The following is a 27,000-nucleotide window of genomic DNA, read 5'->3' on the forward strand; positions in this document are numbered from 1 at the left end:
ATTTACTATAGAAAGAAGAAGGATCACACACAAAATATAATGGCGAGAAAGATAGATCAGGAGTTTGACAATTTTTTAAAAAATGACTTCCAAATCTATTTATAGGCATTATTGTATTATATTACCTTCTCGAAGTTCTTCAATTATAGATATAATTTCATTTACGTGTCCGTCGTTACCCGCAGCTTTTGATGCTACAAGCAGTCGTAATCTATCTATAAGTTCATTAAAATCATCGAAGTATTTATACTCTAATGGGTTGCCACTATATTTTCTAAAAAGTGCACCACCCTTTTTTTTTAAATTTTTAGCTAAATTTCGGGTAACAGGCCCTTGTGCTAAATTTCCGGGGAGTGAACTTAAACGAGTTCTAAATGATTGGGGTCTCGTTTCCAAAGCTGGTTTAATAATAAAATTATATTTATCTTTTATTTTTGATGGAATACTTTTTATAGGCAATTCAGGATTATTGTTTCTATATATTGCATTTGTTCTACGTAAAATATCAACATACTCATTAACATCTGTTTTTTTAAACGATTGGGGGTTTACTTTGAAAAGCAACTCATAAAGACCCGGTGTTCCCTTGTATCTTATATTATTAATAATCAAATCTGCTCCATCAAAATCAATTATGGAATCTCCGATAGAAAATTTTTCTGTTTCCAAGTCATGATAAATTCCTAAATCGTGGTCGAAATCACCTTTTGTGTCTTCGATGTTAGCTTTAATATATTTCTTTGGTAAGGGTGAAGTATAATTTTCGTAAAATTGATTCATTATATCTGGATTAGTAATCATCTGATTAAATTCTCTAAGCGTATCCTCAAAATATCGATTAATACTCTCATCCGTGGTATTCGCTCGTCCTTCTGACTGAAAAGTTTCTTCTGGTTGTTGTGTGAATACTTCTTCTTTTGGAATAATAGATTCATCTCCAAAATTAGTAGGTGTTTTTGACCCCCCAGGGAGTATACTTGTATTTGGAGAAGAGTAAGCTAAACGATAATTAGATTTTCGCATTTTATACCTTTTTGGTGTGCTTAATCTCAATGGTTCTTGAAAAGAATACTTTGGTTCTTGTTTAATAGATGGAACGGTTTCTAGTTTATGCAAAAGTTCATTAAGTGGTTGAGTAATTGGTTTATAATTTTTTTCTAAAGCAGATTGAGACTGAACGATGTCATGTTTTAAACTGCGATACTTTTTCTTTAACGCTTGTCGCGATAAAAGCAGTTTTCGTGTAACTTTGGGATCCATTGTGTATTCTAACCCCCTTTTACAGCCTTATATACTTATCGAACCCACAGCGATATCGACCCGTTGATTTGGAAGAGTCTTTATCAATGACTATAAATCCATATCTATCTTTCCAGCAAAATGAACACAAATCTTTAAACTGTAAGAAAGTCATATCAATATTTACGTGATCATCAAAGATATGTTTTAAATTTGTAAAGTCCTGTTGAAAAACTACAAGTAAATTAGAATTATCTCTAATTAATTGTTTTGAAATTGCACTATATGTTTGACATAAATAAAAGCAATCTAAGTGTTTATGTCTTCCGTAACAATAATAATTTTGTATAATTTTTTGGTCACAGGATGGAATATCATCAAAAATAACTACCGAATTCTCTTTAATATCATCTGGAGGTGGTACATTAGATGAATCATTATATTCTTCATAACCAATTTCCTTTATAGGCTCAATCAAGTTTCGCAAGTACATATACTTTGGTTGATACAACGATTTGGAATATAAATAAATATTTTCAAATCTAAAACCATTTGGATGTTCAATTAAAGACAATAATACGTTAGTCTTGCCACACCCACTTGGTCCAACAATTAAAACCCTTTTGACACCATTAAAGAGATAACCATGTTTTACCTGAAGTTCTTTGGTAATATCATCGTGGTTTGTAATGGGAAGAGAGAGGTTTTGTGGTTCAATCTTCATCGCGAAAATGAGTTTAAAATATTTGGGTATATATAGCCCAACACCTATATATATATATAAGAGGCAGACCATGAAAAAAAAACAAACTACAAAAAGAAAAGGACGTGGGTTATTAAACTCACTCATTAACAAGCTCCCTCTAGAGCTACATCTTCCAGGATATTCATATTGTGGACCAGGAACTCGTTTACAACAAAGATTAAAGCGAGGGGATAAGGGAATCAATAAACTAGACGAGGCTTGTAAACAGCACGATATTGAATACTCTAAAAATACTGATTTATCAACCAGACACGAGGCGGATAAGATTTTAGAAAACAAAGCTTGGGATATTGTAAAATCGAAAAGGACCCCGTTTGGACAAAAAGCAGCTGCTTGGTTTGTAACAACAGCTATGAAAGGAAAACGAAAGTTAGGAATGGGCCTTAAACGCAAAAAAGGTGGTTCCCTTCGTAAAAGAACATATAAAAAAAACGAGTAATTAAAACACCGAAAAAGGGTGGATTTTTGCCCATACTTCTACCTTTATTGAGCGCACTCGGAGCCGTCGGAGGAATGGGTGCAGGAATTTACAAGGCCGTTGGAGATGCGAAGGCTAATCGAATGAGTCTTGAAGAACAAAAACGCCATAATATTGCCATGGAACAGAAAGGCAAAGGATTGTATTTAAGACCGTATAAAGGGTATGGATTATACTTAAAACCTTATTCAAAAAACTAAACCTCCCTCATCACGCTTTAACAAATACAGATATAATAAAGTATGGTAAAACATTACCATATTTTAGAGGTGTATTCATGAGAGATATGTTACCCAAAAATATTTATAAAAACGAGTGTGGTGTTATAAATTTAGATTCAACAAGTGGTGAGGGGACACACTGGGTAGCCTATGCAAAATCTAAATCTCAAGTAATTTACTTTGATTCATATGGAGACTTACCCCCGCCACAAAATGTAATCAAATATTTTTTAAGTAATGGTGATGTACAGATATATTACAACTACGATAAAATCCAAAACGATTCATACAAGTGCGGTCATTACTCACTAGATTTTCTATTCAGCTACTATAAATAGCAAAGAATGTAATATGTTTACGTAAAATGTCTTTAAACTTTACGCTTACTGGAAGCTCTTCAAATCTGAGCTATAATTTTAATCCTCCGATTTACCTTGAAGATGAATTCGAATATGAAATTGGTCTAACCAGTTTTTATAGTTTTAATACTATTCCAAATGTTGATGAAAGCAATAACGTTTTTCTTTGGCAATTCAAAAATTTAACCCATACCTACAAAATACCTAAGGGCTCTTATGAATTAGATGATATTACAAACCTTATTCAAAAAAATATGAAAAAAATTGATAATGATGCGACTTTAGAAATTACTCCACAATTATCAACTTCTAAAGTTGTTATTAAGAGTAACCGAGAAATATCATTTCTCCCAATGAATTCTATCGGGGTATTATTTGGTTTTAAATCACGACTACTAGCTCCAAACCAAACACATGTTTCAGATAAACCGGTGGAAATATGGGGAGCAAACACCCTGTGTGTTGATTGTAACATCGCTTCAGGATGCTATTTAAATGGAAACCCTGTCCATTTCATTCATAATTTTTTTCCATTGGTACCGATTGGGTATAAAATAGTGGACGCTCCTCAAAATATTTTGTATTATCCAGTTGGCATCAAGACAATTACCAACATTACAATAAAAATTATTAACCAAGCAGGTAAACTTATTGACTTTGGAGGAGAAGAAGTAACTGTAAATCTACATCTTCGAAAACGTATATAATGGTTCTAGTTTTTTCTCACCTACCAAAAACATATATAAGGAGATCTCCTTCTAAAATAATAACATCATCTAATCGTCGCTTCCTACAATCGCTAGGATTTAAAGTTTTGGTATAATGGAAATTCTTCATGTTACTGGTCAACCTTTTAATGACAACACCATTGAAGAATATCAGTTTCACACATATCAACCATACATTCCTGGGAAATTGGGTTATAATGATGAAATACGTATTCCTATTCAAGATTTAGATGCATTTACATATCCAGCCAATAGTTATCTTTATATCGAAGGACGCTTACTCACACATGATAATCACACACCAACAAAACTAAAATTTATTAATAACAGTATAGCTTACATGTTTCGCGAACTACGTTATGAATTAAATGGAGTAGTAATTGACTCAGTACGTGATGTAGGATTGGTATCAAGTATTAAAAACTACCTGAGTCTCAACGAAAATCAAAGCCTGCAATTGGAAAACGCGGGTTGGTTTCCAAAAATGAATAGAATGGAAACCAATAATGAAGTCCCCAAAAACAGCGTGTTGGTGGATTCAAATGGACACTTTAACGTATGCATACCTCTAAGACTCCTATCAGGGTTCTTTGAAGATTTTAAGAAAATTATTATGAACATGAAACAGGAATTAATACTTATTAGATCAAATGATGATATTGATGCTGTAGTAAGCATAGATGAAACCGAACGACCAAAAATTGATATTAGTAAATTATATTGGGAGGTACCACATGTAACACCAAGTATACGAGAACAGATACGACTTAACAAGATTTCACATACAAATCAAGAATTACCTATTAAATTTCGTTCTTGGCAAATGATTGAATATCCTGCTCTAAACAACTCTACTCGCCATACATGGTCAGTGAGGACTAGTACAAAAATAGAAACACCTCGTCACATTATTGTTGCTTTCCAAAATAACAGAAAATCCAAATTGACAAAAGATATGAGTAAATTTGATCATTGCACTTTAAAAAATATTAAAGTATTTTTAAATTCTGAAAGATATCCCTATAATGATTTACAATTAGATTTTAAAACAAATAGATTTGCGAAACTTTATGAAATGTTTGGCAATTTCCAAGAAAGTTATTATCACATGGTGCTGAATCAACCCATATTTAATCCTCATGACTTTAAAATGATTGCTCCACTCATACATATTGACTGCTCTCGCCAAAAAGAAATAATTCAATCGGGATCAGTCGTGTTACGTATAGAGTTTGAGACAGATGAGCCAACAACCTCTGATATCTCGGCTTATTGTCTAATATTACACGAGAAAGAATTTACATATAATGCCTTAACTAAAATAGTAAAACAATTATAAATCGATATTATTATGCTTGACAGGTTTGCTTTTTTATTATATTTTTATACCGGGGCATGTGTTGAGATTGAGGGGAGATGTGCATAATGTATGAGGAGAAATGGTATCTATAGTATTATATGTGAGTCTCATGCGCATGACTAAAAATTGTTTTATAAATACAAGTTAGATACCGCATTAACACACTCTTTAAAATGTGTCTAATAGTAGATGTGCAAGGTTTTAATACCGAAAAAAATAAATTTATCGCAAAAGAGCTGGCATTCTATGATGGCAAAAAAATTAGTCATTATTTTTTCAAACCACCATATCCAATGAGGTTGTTGAATCCAGAGTTCCATAAACAAGCTGTATGGTTAATGAATAATTATCATGGTCTTAACTGGAATAATGGATTTACCCCACTACATCAAGTTCGTGATATTATCCAATACTTGACAAGTAATGTTAATATCGTTTATGTTAAAGGAAAAGAAAAAGCTCAGTATATAAAAAAGTATAGTTTGGCACCAGTAATGGAATTTGATGAACATCCAGCTTTGGAGAAAATGGAACCTACATGTCCTTACCATTTAAATAATATTGGTGTATGTGCACTATCTAATGTATTTAACTTATACAAAAATTTTATTATGCAATAAATATTTTTTCTTACCTAATGTTTTATTTAAGTAATAAAAATACCTTATTAAAAAATAATACTTTATTAAATAATTACTATATTCAAACGATATAAGTGTTAGTTAAATTTTCCAGCGCAAACCTGCATAAACGACAACTGGATTGAGCAGGGGCAAATCCTTCTAGCTCTGTTCTCCATTCGGGACGATTGAAGTGTACAAAACATGGAAGTCGAGCTCGAATTTCGAAATCCTGTACAAATTTCTTGGGTAGTAGATACCAAGCCTTCAATAGTTCCAATGGGTCAATACATTTTCTAATGTACGGTATCGTAAAGCTTTCCAATTCTGTTTTTGTAAACATGTACAACGGTTTTTGTGGATGCTGATTCATCACAATTCTTTTCGGACAACATTCCATTATTGTTAAAACGGTTAATGTTTTTAAACACCAAGTCTATCCACTTTTGCTCCTCGACTGTAGAAATGAAAAATAGTCTATTTTCTTCTTCCGGTGAATAAACTTTTCCACTACGCAAGCGCATCACTTATACTAAGTCTTGAAAAGTTTTTAAACATACAAAGTTTATTTTGATATTCCCTTTTTAACTGGTTAATAATTTTATGTAACTTTTTAACATTTCTTGTTTTTTCGTAAAATAAAATATCGCGTTTTATTCTTTTAATATCTGCACGAAACTGATCGACTCGTTCACGAAACTTTTTTGAACGCATACTGTTCACATTAACGAGCTTTTAAAACTCTTATATCCCTCTACTCTGAGTGACTTGCAGACCCCCACTCCTAATGATATAGTAACACTAGATTGTACCACATCCCCCACGCATCGCAAGTCCCCCACTCAAACTAATTAGCATACTTATAGTATAGTTTTGTGTTCAAAATATAAGAAACAAGAGGAACATGTCGTATAAATATTGTGATAATTTGGATAATCAACCTAGTGGTGACGAGTGGGATATATTTCCGACACTCTCTTTTTATATTGTACGACAAAAGCTGTGCCTTATTTGTCGTAAAATGTCTGGAACTAGACTTATTCCAAGAAATTTAATATTTAAAGGGTGGAAATTGGTATTTGAATTTTGCACATTTTGTAGTGAAACTAGACCCATGGGATTATCTCATCGAAACGTAGGATATCGTGATGGGTTATTGGAATCTCCACCACATAAATGGGACTCCCCACGGCCTGTGTTAGATTTACTATAAATAGATGTTAAAACCTTGGTAGAGATTATTAAAATGGTATCATTTGACTTTATTGTTTTACAAGCAATTCTGGGAAATCTGCTTTTAATCCAGCAACCAATCAATGTTAGGGAAGTTTTTGTGTGCTTTGACAGTAATGGTACACTAAATGAAACATGGCCTGAGACATGGTCAAGAATGGAATCATATCCGGGAAACCATTTTTTACCAACTTTACAAGCTGAAATACCACTAAACAGCACTAAATATAAATTGCGTTTTAGACATATAAGTGGTAGAAGCAGTGACTCCAAATGGTTAGAACTTTATAATGAAAGATTTAAAAAGGATAAAGTTATATCTCCAATATTTTATTATATAGCTATTTGTTCTACTTTTTCTATACTTGCGGTATTAATAGAATTTTTTAAGATTTTAAATAAAAAGATTTGTTTATATACATGTGTTTTATTGATACATATAAATATACAATTATTATACAAAATTTACAAATATGAATCATATTGAAAGGAATTGACTTTAAAAAGTTCATCCAAAGGAATATTTTCTAAATCGGATAATGCCGGAGCGTCTAGCAGCTTATTCCCAAATGTTATAAGGTCATCTATATTACCATTATGTGAAGTGATTAAAAAATGCCCCCACGCAAGTGTTTTTACGTCACCGTTTATAACATAGCGTTTGTCATCCTTAGCAGATAGTGCAATTTTATTTCTAAGTTCTGTATATATGGTGTGTAAATTAGACACAAATACATACATTTTTCTAAATATTACACCACCTTTTTTAACTAACAGAACGTAATCACTCATTTGCAGTTGTGTTTTGGTTATGTGTTTTGAAATGCCTTTTGCTTTTTTTATTAGTTCATTTGCTTCTATACAATAAGCTTTAGCACCTGTACCATAAAAACATTTAATGGGTATAGATGCAAATTCATCTTTCATTTTTCCTAATATTGAAGGGGTTTTCGGTATCCCGTGAATATTATAAGTCGGATAGTTGGAGGTGTCGAAATGTTCTAAATTTCTTTTCATATCCGCATAGAAATTGGGGGTATATATCTCCATAATCAAGGAGTCTGTGTCTGTGTATAACAAGTTTGCAGCTTCTCCATACTTCTTTTTGATGTATCCATAATAAAAATCATATATCACAATTTTCGATAAATCTAAAATTGTAAATCCAACATAGAGAGGCTTATCGTAAACTATTTTGGTTTTACCCAAATGAACCGCAACCAAATTTTCATTAAACACAGAACAAGACTTGAATTCTGGTTTCGAGATAAGTGCCCTGGCTCCCAACGAATTTGTTTTGGTTTCCCAGCGAGTACAAAGGCGGATATCCTTTCTTTTTTCAAGATTCTCTAAAGTCTTTCCGAATATCGCATTATTTAGCAATTTAAAGAGATCCCGCTCAAACTCGTTTTTGGCTTTGTTTCTAAGTGATGTGTTTAGGTCAATATATTTTTTTAGCCATGGTGATTGCGAAAACTCTAGTATACGATGAATCCTTTTTAGTACCAGACCATACTTAAGACACTGTTTAAGATTGCGATAATGAATGACGTATTTAGTTTTATTGTTGAGATTTGGTATAAGTTTAGGATATTTGCTTCCTGGTGGTACCATGCTTTCGGGGCAGAATGGCATATCATTATGTGCAGAATGTAAATGAGCTGGATATTCCAAATCTACTTCCAACACATACCCTTTATCCGCATCATCTTTCACCGAAAAACAGTTAAAGTTTTCAACATCCGTTACCCATTTGAAATGTCCATATGGAAGATATTGACACATGGCAGCACCATATAAATTTGTGGCATCTAGATACATGATGTAAGACTCGGGTTGTTGAGGATCAAAGTTGGGTACATAATGATTATTTGCCACTGCTTCTCTTTTACAACATTGTGCCACACCTCCTCGTACCCCTTTCTTTAAAAAGTGTACCATGTCAATGTCGGTAAGAAGCTCCAGTTCAATTTTGGTGTATCTTAACATGGCATCCCAACTTAGTGCAGGAGCTGTTAGGTAGTGACAAGGATCTAAATTGTATTCTTTGTGACATATGTTTCTAAAGTTCTCAAACACGTCAGCTAATAATAAGACATCTGAGATTAGGTACAACATAGCATAGTCACTAATAGATTTACAATCAAATGTGTTCCATACATCAATTGCTCTTGCATAATCGTCATCAGAAATGTCTTGGTTAGTTAGATTATTGTAGAAATTTTCTTTGGGCGGTAGTGTTTTTTCTTTGAGTTTGTCAAATCCATCCATATATGAATAAGGAAAAACACCCTTGCGTCTCACAAGTTCAAATTGTTTAGTATCTGGGAAATACTTTCTAATTTCTATACATTGCTCTGAGTTTAAAGTTGCGCTCAGAGTATCCAAAGGTTTCGCCAAAAATCTGTATGAATCAACAAATTTCAAATAAATATATTTATGTGGGTCCTTTTCTACCAATATTGATTTAGAAATTGTTATATATTTTTCTTTGGTCTGGGCAACTACTGAAACTTTTTCACCAGCTGTTGAAAGCTCTTTAACAAATAGATGACAGTCATAATTGCTCATATTGTGTAAAAATACAGGTATTGAATTTGAGAGTTTGTAATTTATATTACAGGAATTATGAGCTGGCCCAAGATATTTTGAAGTTAAATGATGATGATCTCTTACTTTATGATTAAAAGGATTAAAGGGTTTTTTACACAAGTAACATTCAGTAGCGCTCACATGTTTTTCAAATTCTTCTTTTGTTAACGGTAACATTGGTTTAATATGTTTAAGGTGATTCGTGTATAGTTCATTTACTAAACACTCTAGTTTCTGTATAAATACTTTGGGAGCATCCTCTCCTTCATATTTTATTAGTTTTGAAAGTGAATCATCATAGTTGCATTTAAGGTAAAATGCAAACGAATATGCTTGGTGTTCAGCTGTTTTGATTGAATATGAGTTTCCATTAAAAGGTTCAGCATAATCTATGGGCTTAAGCAAACTTTCAAAGTCCGCATACACAACAAATGGTACAGGCAACATTTTTTGAATGTTGATAAATTTTAGTATATTTTCTGGCACCATTTCGCCAAACTTATTTATTTTAGGACTTGATGTGGGAAGTTCTGTGTAAATATGTAAACAGTCGCTCTTTTGGTGATTATTGAGCTTTTCTTCTTTGGTAAAGAATTGTAGACATCCATCACATAAATATTCTTTGCGAGTGTTTTTTGTTTTTTGACTTTTTACAAGTCTGACCAAGTCTAGAATCAGACAATAATGACTTTGTTTATCATTTGTTATAAGCAAAAGGTTTACATGAGTGGCATGACGATTACTTGTAAAGTAAAGTGGGCCAATTATTTCATATTGCCTTTTATTATTTACGAAATTGGATTCTAGCCCATAAACATTTACTGAAATATTATTAAGGGTCTCAAACTGTTTAATATCTTTCAGTTTCATCGGAAAGTCAATCCCTTCAAAATTTAACAAAGTATCATACGGTGGATATGATTCTGGTTTGCTTGGGTTGCCAACGGGAGGAAAAATAGCTGCGTTAACACTCCACGCAAAACACTTATTATCTCTGTTTTCGATATTTAAAATAGCATGTTTTCTTACTATGGGTATTGGGAGACGAATATATGTTGATGCAGAAATAGAGTTAAATTTGTTTATGTTAACATCTAAAAACATTATTTCCTGTAATGCCCAATTTGAATCTTTTTCTTGAAATTCTGAGGCTTGCGTCATCAGTGCTTTCTTAAAATCATCAAATGTTTCATCCATCTTAGTGCTAATAGATATAATTGTATTGCATGTGTTCATGGACTTGATATCTGATAGGCCACTATCAGGTTTTAGATAAAGACTAAATATTTCAAAATTTACCTTTATGATATTGTGCAGATGTAGATATTCCCTCAAGATGTTCAAAACTTTGGGTTTAACATCATTTAAAAATCCATGATAATCCATTTTCTTATTACTATAAAAACGATAAGATGCGATTCTGTTTTTAAACGCATGTGTTAATTTGGAAACACTGGCATCTATCACTTCCAATCCAAGTGGTCTTAATCTTTTTTTGGGAATATAATAATCCCCATTATGCTCACTATCACTATTCACATTTCTGTATTTACATGTTTTTCTGTGTCGGGAGAGGTTATCTGAGCGCGAAAACGATTTATTACACATAGTACACGTATTCATGATTCTCGATAAACTACTGAGGAGTTCCGCTTATTTGCCTTAAATAGTATAATGATATTATGAGAATGTTACCCCCACCATGCTATTTTCAGACATTGGTCATTGATCTTGAGTAGAACTGATGTTGTCTAGACTATTGCGTGTCGTTCACCCCAATTTTTAGAAATTAATCATTAATCTTAAATAGACCAGATGTTTTCTAGACACCCACATGTTCAGGGGCTTATTTAATTGACCCTTGTTTAGAAATTAATTAATCATAATTATTTCATAGTTCTAATTATTCACTGTTGACCAAATGTTGTCTCTAGAGACCAAAATGTTGATATAGTTCACCCTTTAGCTCTATTTTAGATGTGAGAAGCAGATAATTATAACACCCCCCTCCAATACATACCGAACCCGCCTATCTCTACTACTTGAAAACATATAAAATGATACACTTGTATTTTTTGTGAATTAAAATGGTGTTAGAAAACGAATACCAAGCAATGGATGAAGAAGTTATAAACCCTTTGGATGCCATACTTGAATTAGAAGATAGTGACAATGTCTCCACGGATGAAAGTTTTGTTTTTTCGGTATCTACGGAAAATCTATCAGATTTGGAAGAAAATGAAGTGATAGAGACTGATTCCGCCGAAGTGGACAACAAAATTATGCAAGTGGATGAGGTCAATAATGTACGCTTTTTGGCATACGAATGTAGAGGAACAGTTTGTTTAAGCCAACATTATTATATTATAGACAATGAAAGTCTGTGTCCATCGTGTTTTTTCGAAACTCTTAGGGGAGTACCAACGTATATTCACACGAATCATGTAACGGAACATTCTAGTGGAACTGCGGATAATCTGAGTGCACGTATTTGTGCGACTTGTAATAAAAATTTATACATTTACTGCTTATCAAAATACTGCATTGTTTGCAAATCTATAACAATAAATACACCATTTTAAAAACTTTGTGTCTTTTTTTTAGGCTCTTTTATATATAATATTTATCTTTTATTAGTTTTCATAAATACAGCGGTGGGAATATGTTATTTACCTGCTAGTAAAAAAATTAGCACTTTTGTATTGAATTTTAAAAAAATAAATTATATATTTTTGAATTGGTTATTTTTTTTTTCAAATTAGTAATATATGAGAAAATAATGTTTTGACAAAATTTCTGTAGATGGGGTTTACTACCCTTATTTAAAATGATTAGGTAAACATTTTTTTTCAAGTTTTGACTACACCTGTATTTGCGAAATAAGAATCCAAAATATTTTTTCTTAGTTTTAATAAATAAAGCGGCAAATAATTTTTTAAATTTATTTAATTTATTTTTTGGTATAATAAACTTAACTCCGTCAATGGTTAAAAGTGAACTTGAAACGAAAATACCAAACAGGTACCTAGCGCTGCCTTTTCGGCATGCAGTTAACTAAGTTAAAAAAAATTAGCACCTTTGTATTAAATTTTAAAAAAATGAATTATATATTTTTGAATTGGTTATTTTTTTTTCAAATTAGTAATATATGAGAATATATTGTTTTGACAAAATTTCTGTAGATGGGGTTTACTACCCTTATTTAAAATGATTAGGTAAACATTTTTTTTCAAGTTTTGACTACACCTGTATTTGCGAAATAAGAATCCAAAATATTTTTTCTTAGTTTTAATAAATAAAGCGGCAAATAATTTTTTAAATTTATTTAATTTATTTTTTGGTATAATAAACTTAACTCCGTCAATGGTTAAAAGTAAATTTGAAACGAAAATACCAAAGAGGCACCTGGCGCTTTTCGGCGTGCAGTTAACTAAGGTATGTGGGTCAAACGCGGTCAGTTTGTGTGTGTATACTAGCTTAGTGAAATGTTTATTGCGGCCGCGATCCGACAAAGATTATATTTTGAATATAATAGTTAAGAATATAGACGCTTAAAGTGTTTATGTTATTTGATATTAGCTTGGTGCAATGTTTCTGTTTAAGGTGTGTGATTTATTTTGGATTACATATTTTTAAAAAGGTATGTTTTTTTCTTATCTATTAAACATCGCAAAAAAGAAAGTATAATATTTTGCTTTTAGAGGAAATAGTCATTACTTTTAAATAAATAAACGAATATGAAATTATATATAATATGTTAGGTGTGTGATTATTTATTTTGGAATACATATTTTTAAGAAAGTATGTTTTTTTTTCTTATCTATTATACATCGCAAAAAGAAAGTATAATATTTTGCTTTTAGAGGTAATAGTCATTATTTTAAATAAATAAACCAACATGAAATTATATATATATGTATATATATATATATATATATATATATATATATATATATATATATATATATATATATATATATAGGTACCTATATATAAAATTTTGTACTGATTTTTACTTACGTATTTTGGAAATGAAATAAAAAACCAAAAAATGTTATAAAATTTTTTATTTTAGTACAATAATCCTTAGAAACTGTCAGTATTAATATTTTAAAAATAAAAGTAAAACTTTGTATTTTTAGAATATTTTGTTTGACTATATAAAATTAATAGTATTAATTTATTAATTTTATATAATTTAACATTCGACAAACACTTTAGAACAAGATATAACAATTAAAAATGAAATTATATTCCAATAGCACAAGTTTGAATGTTTTTTAAACTATTTTATAGTGAACTTCATGGCTATCCAAAAATGATTGTTTTTCACTAACAAAGTTTTTAATAAGCACATTATATTCTTCATCCTAGCTTTGCACACTAGATTGCTTGCATTGAACACAATTTGTCACCCCGAAACAGATTATATTATGATTTTATGGAATTTTTACACATTTAAACATTTAGGCACTTTTATTTTTTTAGAATATGTTTATGTAATATTAAAGTGATATACAAAATATTATTCCACTGGTTTGCATGTGTAAATAGACGTTAGAATTTGATTACAGATTGCAATGTTCTTGTTGACACTAGTTAAGCTCTGTAGAGCTCTATCGCGTTTCCTTTCATACGCACTGATTTTTTTAATTAATACTTGTCTGTGAACTTCATGGCTTTCCAAGAAACGCTTATTTTCACTAACAAAGTTTTTAAGAAGCACATTATATTCCTCATCCTGGCTTTGCACATTTTTGTCGATTGTATCAAAATTAGTCGTCGTGTTAAGGTCTATTTTATCTGCATTATTTTGACCAGGCAATACACATTCTTCCATGCTTTCATCAAAGTCCCCTTCTTGAATGATATTTTCTATTTTTTTTTCTTCTAAACAGGTATCACCTTCATCTTCGCTTTCCGATGAAATGTTTTCATATTTGCTCTCGTTTGGAGTCGAAGATATTGTGACATGCTCTTCGAATTCTTTATATTTCATAGGTTGGTGATGACGGATGTCCCCCTCAATTAACTCCAGAGAAGAGTTTAAGACTTCTGCAAACATCTTTCCTTTTGGTGACTTTTTAAAGTGCGAAATAATCTTCGCGCTGGATTTTGAACTTTCTGGAACCGGCAACTTTACTTTCATTTTTATAATATTAATACCGACACTTTCTAAGGATTATTTTACTAAATTAATCTGCAGTACTCGGCTTTTTATAACTTTTTGAAAAAGTGGAAAGGGCAGACCAATCTAAAAGTATTAAAATTCCTCCCTTTTAGCACATTTTTTTAGCGAAAACTCGAAATTTAATCCTTTATAGCATATGACCACACCATATATTGTTACAACCCTAATGTGCTAGTTACCCTATATGGATTTCAATTAAATTTTAATGGCCTTTTAATTATAATTAAGAGTTTTCTCATATTCTATAACACTTGTTATTTAGCAATTCACATATGTGTTGGCAACTTATCGTGGATCTAAATTTGCAAAATATTTACCATAATTAGAATAGGGGATCGCTTATACGGGCACCCTGTATTATACATATCTTGTATAGATAAAACTCCAAAACCTCACCCGCAAATATGTGGGTTCTACAATTGCGCTCGAAAAATGTTAATTATATTCACCCCATGTAATTTTTTTTAATACTACATGTACCATCTGTTTGGTTTAAAAACCAGACAATATTTCCGTTTTAGAATTAAGCGTTTTATAACGATGGAATAGCTGATAACACGCTGAATTCATTTCTATTTAATAAATATAATGTGTTATGTATATGTATAAAAAGCAAAATGTTATAAAATGAAGTTGTTTGTATTTTAAACAATTTTATATAATCAACCTATAACGTTCTACGTCTTTTGATGCCATCTCTCCATGCTTCTCTGTCTCTCCACAACTCGTCTCCAGGGTGTTCTTCCATATCTTTGTCTATTCCTTCCTATCAGCTTTTTCTGAGTCTTCTTCTTCTTGTTGTGGAATTCGGGTCTCACGCATTCTTTGAACGTTGAACAGACAAGTTGTTTGGTTTTAATCTCATCAACTATTGTGTGTGTGACTTGCATTATTTCTCTTATTCTTTCATTTGTCACTCATTCCAGTTTTGATCTTCCCACAGATCTTTACCAGAAATCCATTTCAGTAGCTTCCAGCATTCGTTTTGTTTTTTCTTTCAATTGCCACACTTCACACCCATATGTAATTATACTTTTAACTACGGTGTTCTATATTCGCTTTTTACCGTTGTTTGTTAAATTGTTAAACAATTTTAAAGGATATTATAAAATTAACATTTTTTGCCTTAACAATCCTTATAAATATTGAAATTACGTCCATAACTCAATATAAATCCAACTGATAACTACATAATGTAATCAACAAACGCCAAAATATCAGTATTGTTTATAGACTACTCTAAACATTTTATTTGTCACAACCCGTAAAATAAAAAAGTAAAAACGTCTCCATTTTAGTTTTTATAGACTTTTAAGGTTTTCTTCCCTGAATATTTTGTTTTATTGGCTCCGTCCAGTGTTTCATCATTTATGATTTTTTATACCCGGCTATTTATATTCCGTATATTTACTGATCGTTTCTCCTCCATCTAGGATCAAGTTCTGACGATATTCATATTTGGTTTTTTTATTCTTTTCCATTTCTTCTTATACATATCATATATTTATTGATTCAAAATTAATATAATTTCTTTTTTGTTATTTGAGTTAATGGCCTTTTAATGTTACCTAAACGTTTACCCCAATTTAAATAATGTCAAATGAGGGTGCCAGAAATAATTCGTTGTCGTTAATTAAACTATTATCCTTTTCAATTTACTCAATTGGTTAGTCTAATTTGAATATTGTTGGGTGGGATTGTCTGCAATAATTAATGATGTAAAGTATTATAATTTATTTTTTGCTTATTTGGCGCAACTGGCTTTTTATATTTAATGGAGTTAATTAAACTAATCATAATATTCTGCGGGGTGGGTAGATTGACCAGCGCTTAATTGGCAATTGCTAAAGTATTTTTGACCACGATATTGTGTACAATCTTAATTCGCTTCACCCTATTTAAAATCACCCACCCTCATTTTGCATGCAGTAATATCTTATATCACCCCACCCTATTTTAGATTACTCTAGGGTAATTTATAATTAATTATTGTTATAATTAGTCATTTTGACCACGAAATTGTGTACAATCTTAATTGGTTAATTCGCTCCACCCTATTTTAAGTAACCCTATTAAATGTTGTCTAGACCGGCCTCGGTTCATTGACCCCCTCCTCATTTTGCTCATACTAATACACACTACTATAAACCTTCTGTTTCGGAAACATATTTCCTGATGTCAACCAATAGTTCGACGCTATATTGTCGACATAGTCTTAACTGACTTTATTCGGATGTCGCCCGTGCAGAGGTTTAACCATGCGGCACTGAGTCAAAGGCTTTCCTATAGTTAATGAACGCAGTAAAAAGGTCCCCTTTTTGTGTATGCCTGGTTAGAAATGACTAGTATAACGACTAGTAAAAGTCGATAATAAATTGTTCTTTGCAGCCCACGGAACCTTTAGCGCAACCTCTCTGTTGACGCTTTATGATATTGTTTAGAAAAGAGTGTTAGTAGATACGCCGGGCTACACAGGATGTGACCAATTTGTACAAAGTTAAAAGACAAGTATTCGGGCGGTACTTTGCTAGATCTTGGGTGTTATTTTGATCCTTTGGTATCAGATAAGTAGTTTTCTGTGTAAGAAATGATGGCATTTCCTGTAGATAAGAGATATCATGATTAATCAATGAATGGACACAAAATAGAAGCAAAGAAAAGAAATAAAGAAAATAAAGACTGAAATAAACACAGAATTGCTTATAAAGAGGAAGAAGAAGAAGATAATGATTAATGAATACTGACAAACACTCATGAACACTCCAAAACTTCTTTAACCAGAAGTTATTTACTCCGTCAATATCAAGATTCAGCCATACGGCTCACACTCCCTCTAAGGGGATAATTAACTCATCCCAGATACCTACGGTATCAAAAGGATTGAGCTCTGGTGGGACTCTCTCCGTGTTATCGAGCCCTAGGTGACTTGGTATGCTGGAGTATCTCCCAAAAATTTTCGGGACCAGTGTGGAATCCAGATCTCAGTCGTGATAAAATCCTACTTGAAAATGCTCAGCGTAAAGCCACAAGACTGGCATACAACCGTTTAAGACCTAACTATGAAGATGGACTATCCATTGCTCATCTTACGACATTCGAGCAGGGACGTCTTCAAGGTGACCTAATTATCTTCCGTATTTTAAAACATAATTTTGGGAACCTAAACACCATATTCACTTTGAATCAAGACGAAAGATTAAGAGGCCATCGATACAAATTAAAGAGGGGACAAATTACTGCAAGGTCCAGGATGAATTTCTTGCCGAACGAAATCTTTAATATCTGGAACAATTTGGATCAAAACACCATATCGGCAACTAGTGTTAACATCTTTAAAAATATACTTGATAGCGCTTTATTTTATTTAAAGGATTGTGTTATTTTCGGAAAGCATTTTTTATTTATCTATTGTTTCACAATTCAATTGATATACTTAATTGTTTAACTGTACTTAACTTTATAATTGGTATTAGTTTTATAAGGATTTTTGTGCTTTTTGGGCATATTTAGCCCTTATTTGTTATATAATAATAATAAATAAATGAATGAATGAATGAATGAAATAAATAAATGATGAATGATGAATGATGAATGATGAATGATGAACGATGAACGATGAACGATGAACGATGAACGATGAACGATGAACGATGAACGATGAACGATGAACGATGAACGATGAACGATGAACGATGAACGATGAACGATGAACGATGAACGATGAACGATGAACGATGAACGATGAACGATGAACGATGAACGATGAACGATGAACGATGAACGATGAACGATGAACGATGAACGATGAACGATGAACGATGAACGATGAACGATGAACGATGAACGATGAACGATGAACGATGAACGATGAACGATGAACGATGAACGATGAACGATGAACGATGAACGATGAACGATGAACGATGAACGATGAACGATGAACGATGAACGATGAACGATGAACGATGAACGATGAACGATGAACGATGAACGATGAACGATGAACGATGAACGATGAACGATGAACGATGAACGATGAACGATGAACGATGAACGATGAACGATGAACGATGAACGATGAACGATGAACGATGAACGATGAACGATGAACGATGAACGATGAACGATGAACGATGAACGATGAACGATGAACGATGAACGATAACAGATGAACGATGAACGATGAACGATGAACGATGAACGATGAACGATGAACGATGAACGATGAACGATGAACGATGAACGATGAACGATGAACGATGAACGATGAACGATGAACGATGAACGATGAACGATGAACGATGAACGATGAACGATGAACGATGAACGATGAAAGATGAACGATGAACGATGAACGATGAACGATGAACGATGAACGATGAACGATGAACGATGAACGATGAACGATGAACGATGAACGATGAATGATGAACGATGAATGATGAATGATGAATGATGAATGATGAATGAATGAAATATATCGTCAAAGACCCTCAGGTTCAAAATGACAAATGCCGATATGGATATCAAGCTCAGAAAACCATCCAACATCTTACCGGCGGCTATTAGGCATTTGCTGCAACTGAATATAAGGAACGGAACGACTCAGTAGGAAAGATCCTTCATCAAGAGATAGCTATCAAACCGGGACTTCTTCAAACAAACCATCTTCCATATTATCAATACGTTTCTGAGAGTATACTTGAGAATGTCAACTACAAGCTATACTGGGACCGCAGTGTGCTCACAGACCAAACAGTGGCACATAATAGACCAGATCTCATACTAGTTAATAAACTAAAGAGACAAACAAAATTAATTGATGTGGCGATACCCAACAAGAATAATCTTCGTCTTAAACAGAACGAAAAAATCGCCAAATACGGGGATCTGGAAATTCAAATACGAAGACAGTGGAGAATGTAAAGTACACAGACAATACCTATTATTCTCTCTACTACTGGAGTCATCCCAAAGAACCTCCTAGAAAATATAAAAAAGCTAGCTCTGCATGAACATCTCTCCAAGACCATGCAGAAAGCTGTACTACTCTCAACGGCCAGATTTGTACGAAAATTTTTGGGAGATACTGCAGCAGTCACCTAGGTCTCGATAACACGGAAAGAGTCCCAAAAGAGCTCAATCCTTTTGATACCGTAGGTACCTGGGATGAGGCAATACTGTAAGAAGACTCTGAGGTTTCCAGAGCAACAACCAACACATCCACGGAGGAAGCTAAGCTACCTAAGGAAAGGAATGCCAAACGTTTAAAACGTTTCAAACAACAAGAAAAAGGTTAATGCGAGTTAATAGTAAAATAATTGAAGACATGAGATGATAAAGGTGCCATGTCCACTTTTTCAGATATTGAGTAATTGAAGGAAACGCGTTTTCACTTATATATTTTTTTTAATAAATTTTATAAAAATTACCAATATCTTATTAGATTAGAATCGTTTTGTACTTTTTTATATAATATTTTTTGTTTTTCTAGAATTTAAACTTTTTTAGTAATTTTAATTTTAATGGACATAGCACCTTAATCAACCAACATTTTATGCAGATGTTGGTATAAACTTGAGTAGAGAAAGGTGTTATGTCACCTATGTTGTATTTAAATTTTAAAAAAATAATAAAAAAAACTATTAAATAATCTGGAAATTAAATTTTATTTGCAGATTAACAAAAGCAAAGTAAGATACATTAAAAATTTATAAACAACGACACAGAAATATTTAAATTTAACATGAATTACGTTTTTTCTTAGGGTTTTTCAAACATTCTTCTAAAACAATATCATAATACCATTTATACTCCATACCATTTAATTTTTTCAGAAGTCAAACCACAGCATTTAGGTAACTTTTGTAAAACAACTTGATTACTTTGTACTATCAGTTCTCTTTTTTTTTGTAAGTCAACTTCCATAAATGAGGTAAACGGATCTAAACTAGTTTTGTAAAAGTATTTTCCAAAACAACTTACTCTTAGCCACTTCACTTTATCTCGAAAATTTATTTTTTGTTCAAGACTATTAGTGAGTCTTTTGTTTAAATGAAGTTTTGCAGGTAGAGTTTCAAAGCAATAAAAAAAATGTTCCATGTTAAGGCATACACTTTGTTTGGTACTCGCAGATCTAATAATTTCCCGATATTGGTCTGGTATATAAATATTCTGATGTTTTCTAAGAACCTTTACTATTCTTCCAAAGTCTCTGTCAGAGTCAAGGTAACTGTGACCAACTTCGGGAAATTTATGGTCAATGATCTTAAATATTTTATTTAATATTAGGTATTGAAAAAGGTTAATAATGGAGAAGTTTTTGTTTTGTCCCCCACATTGATCTGACCAAATTATTAAATGATCAATTTGGGGATTTTCTTCTTTAAGAAGCAGACAAAATCGTAGCAAACAACTTGCTATTTCATTACTTCCCCTATTGGCAATATCCTCAGTCCATGTAAAAAATAGGACTTATGACCAGAACTGGTTAAACAGTGGACTTAAAAGTTGTATAGCCACATTTGTCTTAAGTAAGAAGATTTTGACGTTGATAGCTTTAGCAAAGGCATCGTTTGTTGAAGATCCATTGTTATGTAACATTTTTCTTTGGAAATTTTTACTGCTTCGCGGTCAACTTTCTGCTGCGCAAAAGCAAGTTGAAAATTATTCCAGTGCTCTAAAGAGTTCTCTCCAGCATCGCATAAACTGCAAGTATCACTTTTGGGTACACCAAAAGATAAGTTAAACCTTGTTTCAAATATATGTCTGTAAAAAGGGGCCTTTACGAAATATTTAGATTCGAGTTTTTTTGTTTGACAATCCTCTATATACAGTTGATGAAGTCGGTTAATATTTAGTAAAGGGGAAAGGTATTTTTTATGTGGGTTTTTAGTCCTAGAATAATGTGATTCTTCTGAAGAAAACTGCTTGATATGATTTTCAATGCAGTTTATTACTTCATCGGATATTTTTTTTGGATTTTTGTGATGCCCTTGCTTATGTGGTGAGGGCATACCTGGCCCAATTTTAAGTTATTTTGAGCTTTAAAGACTTTTTTTCGTCCAATTCGGTATAAAGAGCAGAAAGCATCTTTACACACTAGTGTATTTTCTTTATCACACGTAATAAAATATTTAAAGCTGTAAGCTTTCGTTTTTATATTTTTACGAGGGCGGTGACGATTAACTTCCTGCATCTTAATACTTTTAAAAATTAAAATATTTTTGGAATTTGTATTTAGCTTATAAAATTTTCTTAGAATTTCTTCTCTGCTTGCAATACTAAACTTCTCAGTACAGTTTAGTCTATATTTTTCTTTACACAGTAAATCTCTTTTAATTGTTTTTTCTTCCATCACTTAACCAGTCTTTTGAGAAATATATTCTTTACCTTGTTGTCTTAACCTTGCAGCTTTATTTCGTTTCCAATTATCAGGTTTCCGGACTCTTTTTTTAGTTATTTTTAAAACTGGTTTAACAATTTCTCTTCTACTTATTTCATCGGCAGTAACATGGAATTGCTGGTTATGGTCTTCTATACGTATTTCCCGAGGTATTTCCTCCTGCAGTTCGTCAATCCTATCCGGAGTTTCCCTGCTGTTTGTCGGAACCTTAAAAAAATCTTAGTTATTTATTACATTTATACTTATTTCTAATTTCTATTTTTATTTCTTAATCTTAACTTTTTTTAGCTTTACCTTTTTAATTTCTTGGTTATCAGAAAACATTTTATGTTTGACTCTATCAACATCCGGATATTTGTTTATGAGACCTTATCACTGGAAGGAGAATATTTGCTGCCTGATGTAACACTTTCATCAGTACAATTATCCATATAGTCTAAAAATTTAATTTATGTACATAGGTAGGTATGTATGTAATAATAACTCAAGTAATGTATATTATATCTATATTTTTTTAAATAAAAAATTGAATTGCAGAGGGGGTAAATTGTTATTAAAAAGAGATGATTAATTAATAAAGGTAGTAAAAAATTTTTTAATATGCTTACCTGCTTTAGAGTTGACCTTCTTTTGAAGTCCACTAGTGCTTGGCTGCTCCAAAATCACCGCATTGGTATTGACCTCTAGAGAAGTACAAAATACAGTTTCTATCTACAAAAAAATTCTCTATTCGGACTTATCTTTATTTGAAACACATATTTTCTTGTTTTTTACTAACTCTAACATTCTTTTACTTCTCGAACCCATGTTGAAAGATGTGATAAACAACAAACATAACCTTAAAATGTCACATGGCACCTACCATGTAAATAAAACTTTCCCACTATCTAGTGGATAAAGGTGCTATGTCCTTAAATATGGACATAGCACCTTTATCTAATAAAAAAGGGTACTTAGTCATAGGACATAGTACCTTTATCAATTAAAATAATCCTTATTATTAACAATTTAAGAATCTTGAGTTATTCAGGGGTTGTATTACGACTTTAGGTAACCAAATATACAAATAAGTCATTTTTTGAAAAAAATGGACATAGCACCTTTATCAACTCATGTCTTCAATTATTATTGTGGCATTATTGCCAGAAATTGGTCGCATTGCTGCTATAGTGATCCAAGTTAATATGCTTCTTTTTTACCTTGGCTACACCGTACTAAAGACGACCAATAGTCAGAAATACGTATATACGGTTGCCTTCCATCTTATACACATATTTTATTATATTTTTTGTTGCGAGCTATGCCGATATCTTTTACTTTTATATTATATATATATACAAAACCACAAAAGTTTATTAGGGCTGCAGTCAGAAGGTTGACCGAGATGTTAGAGAAACACTCTTTTGACTTTTTGTCGAGCTTTCGGAATGGTTTTATTCCTTTTTCAAGACACTGTAATGTACATAAAAAATGTGTAAATATTTACAAAATATCACAATTCGTCAATGCAACTTACTAGTCGTCGAGATTATTTAAAATAAACTTTGACACTCAACATTAAAAACACAAATTTAAAATATAATATTGGACAATACATTCTAAAAATTTTGATCAGGATATTAAAACTTAGTTTATTTCATGACATATTTTGATGGTATGTTTTAACTCTAATACATAGAGAACAGAAAGAAAAAACAATGTAATTAAAGTGTAATTAGTTGTTCTTAATATTGTATTGTTTTTTTTCAAGAAGCAAGAGGCCCATATTTGGGTAGTTTAGATTTTTAATAATTAACCTGTCTTAATGGTATGCAACAGGTATGCATACAAGAATATTTAGACATTTATAACTATTTTATTTTTGATGATTTTTTAGTAAATAACAATAAATGTTGCTCAATTCATCTATGTCAGACTTTTTATCCAGTACATCTTACAGTACAGTACACTGTAAGATGTACTGGATTTTATGCAACACATTTCCAAGAAAACACGTTTTGTATGGTTTTTTTCTTTTGCCAAAATACAGGAATCCTCGAGATTGAACTCATGTTTCCGAGTTATTGCATGATCTGCGAGTGCACATGCATTTATTTTATTGGTTTTTATGTCACTGCGATGTGAGATCACCCTATTGTGGAAATTACGGAATGATTCTCCGATGTAATTTCCAAAATACAATGACATAATTTTTTAAGACTAAAAATATATCGTTAGCTACGACTAATGACACAAGGCGTCATTCATTGAAGTTTAAAATCACGCCCACCAAAAAATTAAAAATCTGACGTGTTTATAGACATAGAATGCCGACGTGATTTATAAAAATTAATGTTAGATTAGGCTACTTTGGGTTATGTTCATAGACATATAATACAAGATAGACTGATCGTTGCAATACCAGCACATTCCCCCAGTGCGACAGAGAAAACTGATGAAAAGTAGTCTCTGCATCTCTTTCTAATTTGCAAGGTTTATCGATCACGTGACCTAAATGTGCAATGAGAAGATCACGTGGTCAAAAAACCCGGCCCATTAGAAAGAGATGCAGGGCCTACTTTGCGTCAGTTTTTTCTGTCGCACTGAGGGAACACGACTGTACTCCAGCAGTCAATTTGTATTATGTGTCTATGGTTATGTTAAAAAATGAGGGTTAAAATTGTAGCTTAACAGTTAATAAACTGTATAAAAACTGATAGATTTTATTATTGTTTTTAGCTCTTAACCCAAGAACGAAGGCTCAGCACCACAGCATCAAGGACAATGGCTGCCATGTCGTTAGGGTTCATTGTTCTTGTAACACCTTGGACTATTCAAGAAGTGGTAGCTGCTTGTACGGGTACACGCGCACCTCCTCCTCTCGATTTCCTTGCCACTTGGCTAGCACTAAGCAATAGTTTTTGGAACCCGTTCCTGTACTGGCTCTTAAACAATCATTTTAGGAGAATAAGCCGAGAAATTTTATTTAATAGGGTAAGTTTTACAAGTAAACAAGTTTATATTAAGGGATAATAATTATATTTAACGATTTATACAGTGTGACCCATTTAGATTGGAAACACCTCTATAAAATTTGAAGTTGTTAACCGAATTTAACCAAATTTTTTTTAATGTCATGTAATAAAAGGTCTATCGCGGAACATAATATGAAATATTTAGTTAAATTTTCAGGGCATTCTACGATACTTTTTCTTCGTCGAAAATGGAGAATTTGTATTAGCGATTTTTTTATTGAAAAAATTTCTACGCCACTGGATTTAGAGTGGCTTCAAATAGCTATGACAAAAATTTCATTAAAATATATTTATTAATAACCAAGTTATGAAAACTTAAAATTTTAAAACTCACTAAGCTACGAGTCAAAAAAGAACACCCTGTATCAACAGATAACCATAAAACTAATTATTTTTCAAATAATTTTAATAATAAACCACTACTAGACAAAAAAATGTTTAAAATAGCATAAAACTTTAATGCAAGTAACGCACTTACATTATTATTAACTTTACATGCTACAACTTAAATCTCAGTTGCCATGACAACGATATTACTGTTTGACATTATTTGTGTCATACAAATTTCAGTGCTAGCATAAATTTATGCATAATATCTGCAACAATATTTACTTCAAATTCTTTTAATAATATTTTGTGCCATGGCTGCAAGATTAAGTTTGAGAGAAAAAATTGAAATTATACGTCTTTTGGGAGATAACGATAGAAGTGGCAGGGAAGTTTGTACAATATTTATTTAATGACAGACATGTGGATCGTCCTAATATTAGCTGCGGTACGGAAACAAAATAAATAGAATATTTAATGAATATGATTAATAAAAAATAACCAGTTACAAAGAAGAAGAGGAAATGATCAAATCATTTTAGATCATTTTAGAAAGAACCCAAATGCCAGTTTAAGGAATGCCAGTTTATAAGGAATGCCAGTTTATATTTGAATGTGCCTCGAGAGAGTATTCGGCGATGTCTTAAGGTAAATAATATTAAACCTTTCAAACCAAAATTCTTACACACATTACAAGAAGGCGACGAAGCAAAACGTTTAGAATATTGTTTAAGGGTCCAAGGGGAATATTTAAACAATATAAATTTTCTAAAAAACGTGTTGTTTACTGACGAAGCCACTTTCACTACAAATGGAGTAGTATCATCACAAACTTGTCGCTATTGGACAACAGATAATCCCCATTGGGTAATAAACTGTAAAAGCCAGTATTCTCAAAAAATCAATGTCTGGTGTGGTATACTGAACGAGCGAGTTATTGGTCCTTTCTTTTTTGAAGAAAACTTGAACTCACAGAACTTTTTAGAATTTTTAAACACCGACTTGTGGGATGCTATTTATGAGCTCCCAATTAATGAACGGTTAAATTTGTATACCCAGTTAGATGCGTGTTGTGTTCATTACGCCAGAACCGTGAAGCAATGGCTAAATGAAAATTTTCCGAACCGTTGGATAGGCCGGGGTAGTCCGTTGATAGATTGGCCACCCAGATCTCCAGATCTCACAATTTTAGACTTCCTTCTCTGGGGAGTTATCAAACAAAAAGTTTACCAAACCCGTGCAAGAGACGTAAACGAACTTCGTGCAAGAATTCGACAAGCATGTGCAGAAATTACTCCCCAAAAACTAAGAAATTTAATTAGAAATATTCATAAACGCTACGACAAATGTATCCAATTAGATGGTGGATTGGTAGAGGCAACTAGGATTTAAACTAAAATTATGTTTCCATGTTTATGTTAATACAGAGTGTTTTTTTAACGTTAATACAGAGTGTTTTTTTCTTAG

At 32.1% G+C, this 27,000-nt stretch overlaps 1 protein-coding gene across 3 annotated transcripts in view; it reads left to right on the plus strand.

Moving 5' to 3' along the window:
* Positions 1-27,000, plus strand: part of LOC140447820 (trace amine-associated receptor 1) — an 832,360-nt gene that overhangs the window by 791,925 nt on the left and 13,435 nt on the right. For all 3 annotated transcript variants that reach the window (XM_072540699.1, XM_072540701.1, XM_072540700.1), the window contains one exon: positions 24,911-25,165. In XM_072540699.1, coding sequence (XP_072396800.1) covers positions 24,911-25,165 — 255 coding nt within the window. The remainder of the gene's footprint in view (positions 1-24,910; positions 25,166-27,000) is intronic.

The sequence above is a fragment of the Diabrotica undecimpunctata genome, chromosome 8 (assembly GCF_040954645.1).
Source record: "Diabrotica undecimpunctata isolate CICGRU chromosome 8, icDiaUnde3, whole genome shotgun sequence".
Lineage (NCBI taxonomy): Eukaryota > Metazoa > Arthropoda > Insecta > Coleoptera > Chrysomelidae > Diabrotica > Diabrotica undecimpunctata.